We start from the raw sequence: 585 nt of genomic DNA, 5'->3' as shown, positions 1-585 counted from the left end.
AGTCCTCCACACGTCGTAGCACCACCTTCCGATGCCGTCTACCACGAGTTCGACCAACTCGTTTCTGCCACAAACTACCACGCCGTCCGTCCTCTCGCTGCAATTCATATCTGCAACGTCTCAGTCGTTACTGTGGACGTCCAGGCGCCGCCGACGTTCGCTATGGTTTCAATCGGAGCCAGTACACCCCGACACAACAGCTCGAGCACGTTGTCACGTCGACACCGCATCATACGCGTCAAAGCAACCACGTCCTGGAAGCGTCCACGACCCACCACTTCGACGCTGCCCACGAATATGACGAGCTCGACACGAACGACGCGGGCAGCAGCCTCCTGGACACCATGACAGACAACCACCACCTGATGCAACACTCGCCACCTTTTCCGTCATGCCGCCGCCATCCGCACCGGTCGCTCGGTCCGTCAACGTACACCAACGACGGCCCAGCGTCTGCCAACAACCCGACTGCGAATGGCAAGGAGCTGGCCAGCCCCGATTCGGCGATGTTGCTTCGAGTGACAATCCTGGACTGTTCCACAATGTGACACAGCCATAGCCCACCGTTTTGCCATCGATCGCCGT

General features: G+C 59.3%; 1 protein-coding gene across 1 annotated transcript; it reads left to right on the top strand.

Moving 5' to 3' along the window:
* Positions 1-31: 31 nt before the first annotated feature.
* H310_14981 (hypothetical protein) lies at positions 32-548 on the top strand (the record flags this gene model as incomplete). The annotated part of the gene is made up of 2 exons (XM_008882961.1): positions 32-47; positions 145-548. The coding sequence occupies 2 exons, from the start codon at positions 32-34 to the stop codon at positions 546-548; spliced, it is 420 nt and encodes a 139-aa protein (XP_008881183.1).
* Between the last annotated feature and the right edge of the window lie 37 nt (positions 549-585).

The sequence above is a fragment of the Aphanomyces invadans genome, assembly GCF_000520115.1.
Source record: "Aphanomyces invadans strain NJM9701 unplaced genomic scaffold supercont1.118, whole genome shotgun sequence".
NCBI classification, from domain to species: Eukaryota; Oomycota; class Saprolegniomycetes; order Saprolegniales; family Verrucalvaceae; genus Aphanomyces; species Aphanomyces invadans.
Note: the sequence above shows the minus strand (reverse complement) of the source record. Positions and strands in the feature narration are given on the sequence as shown.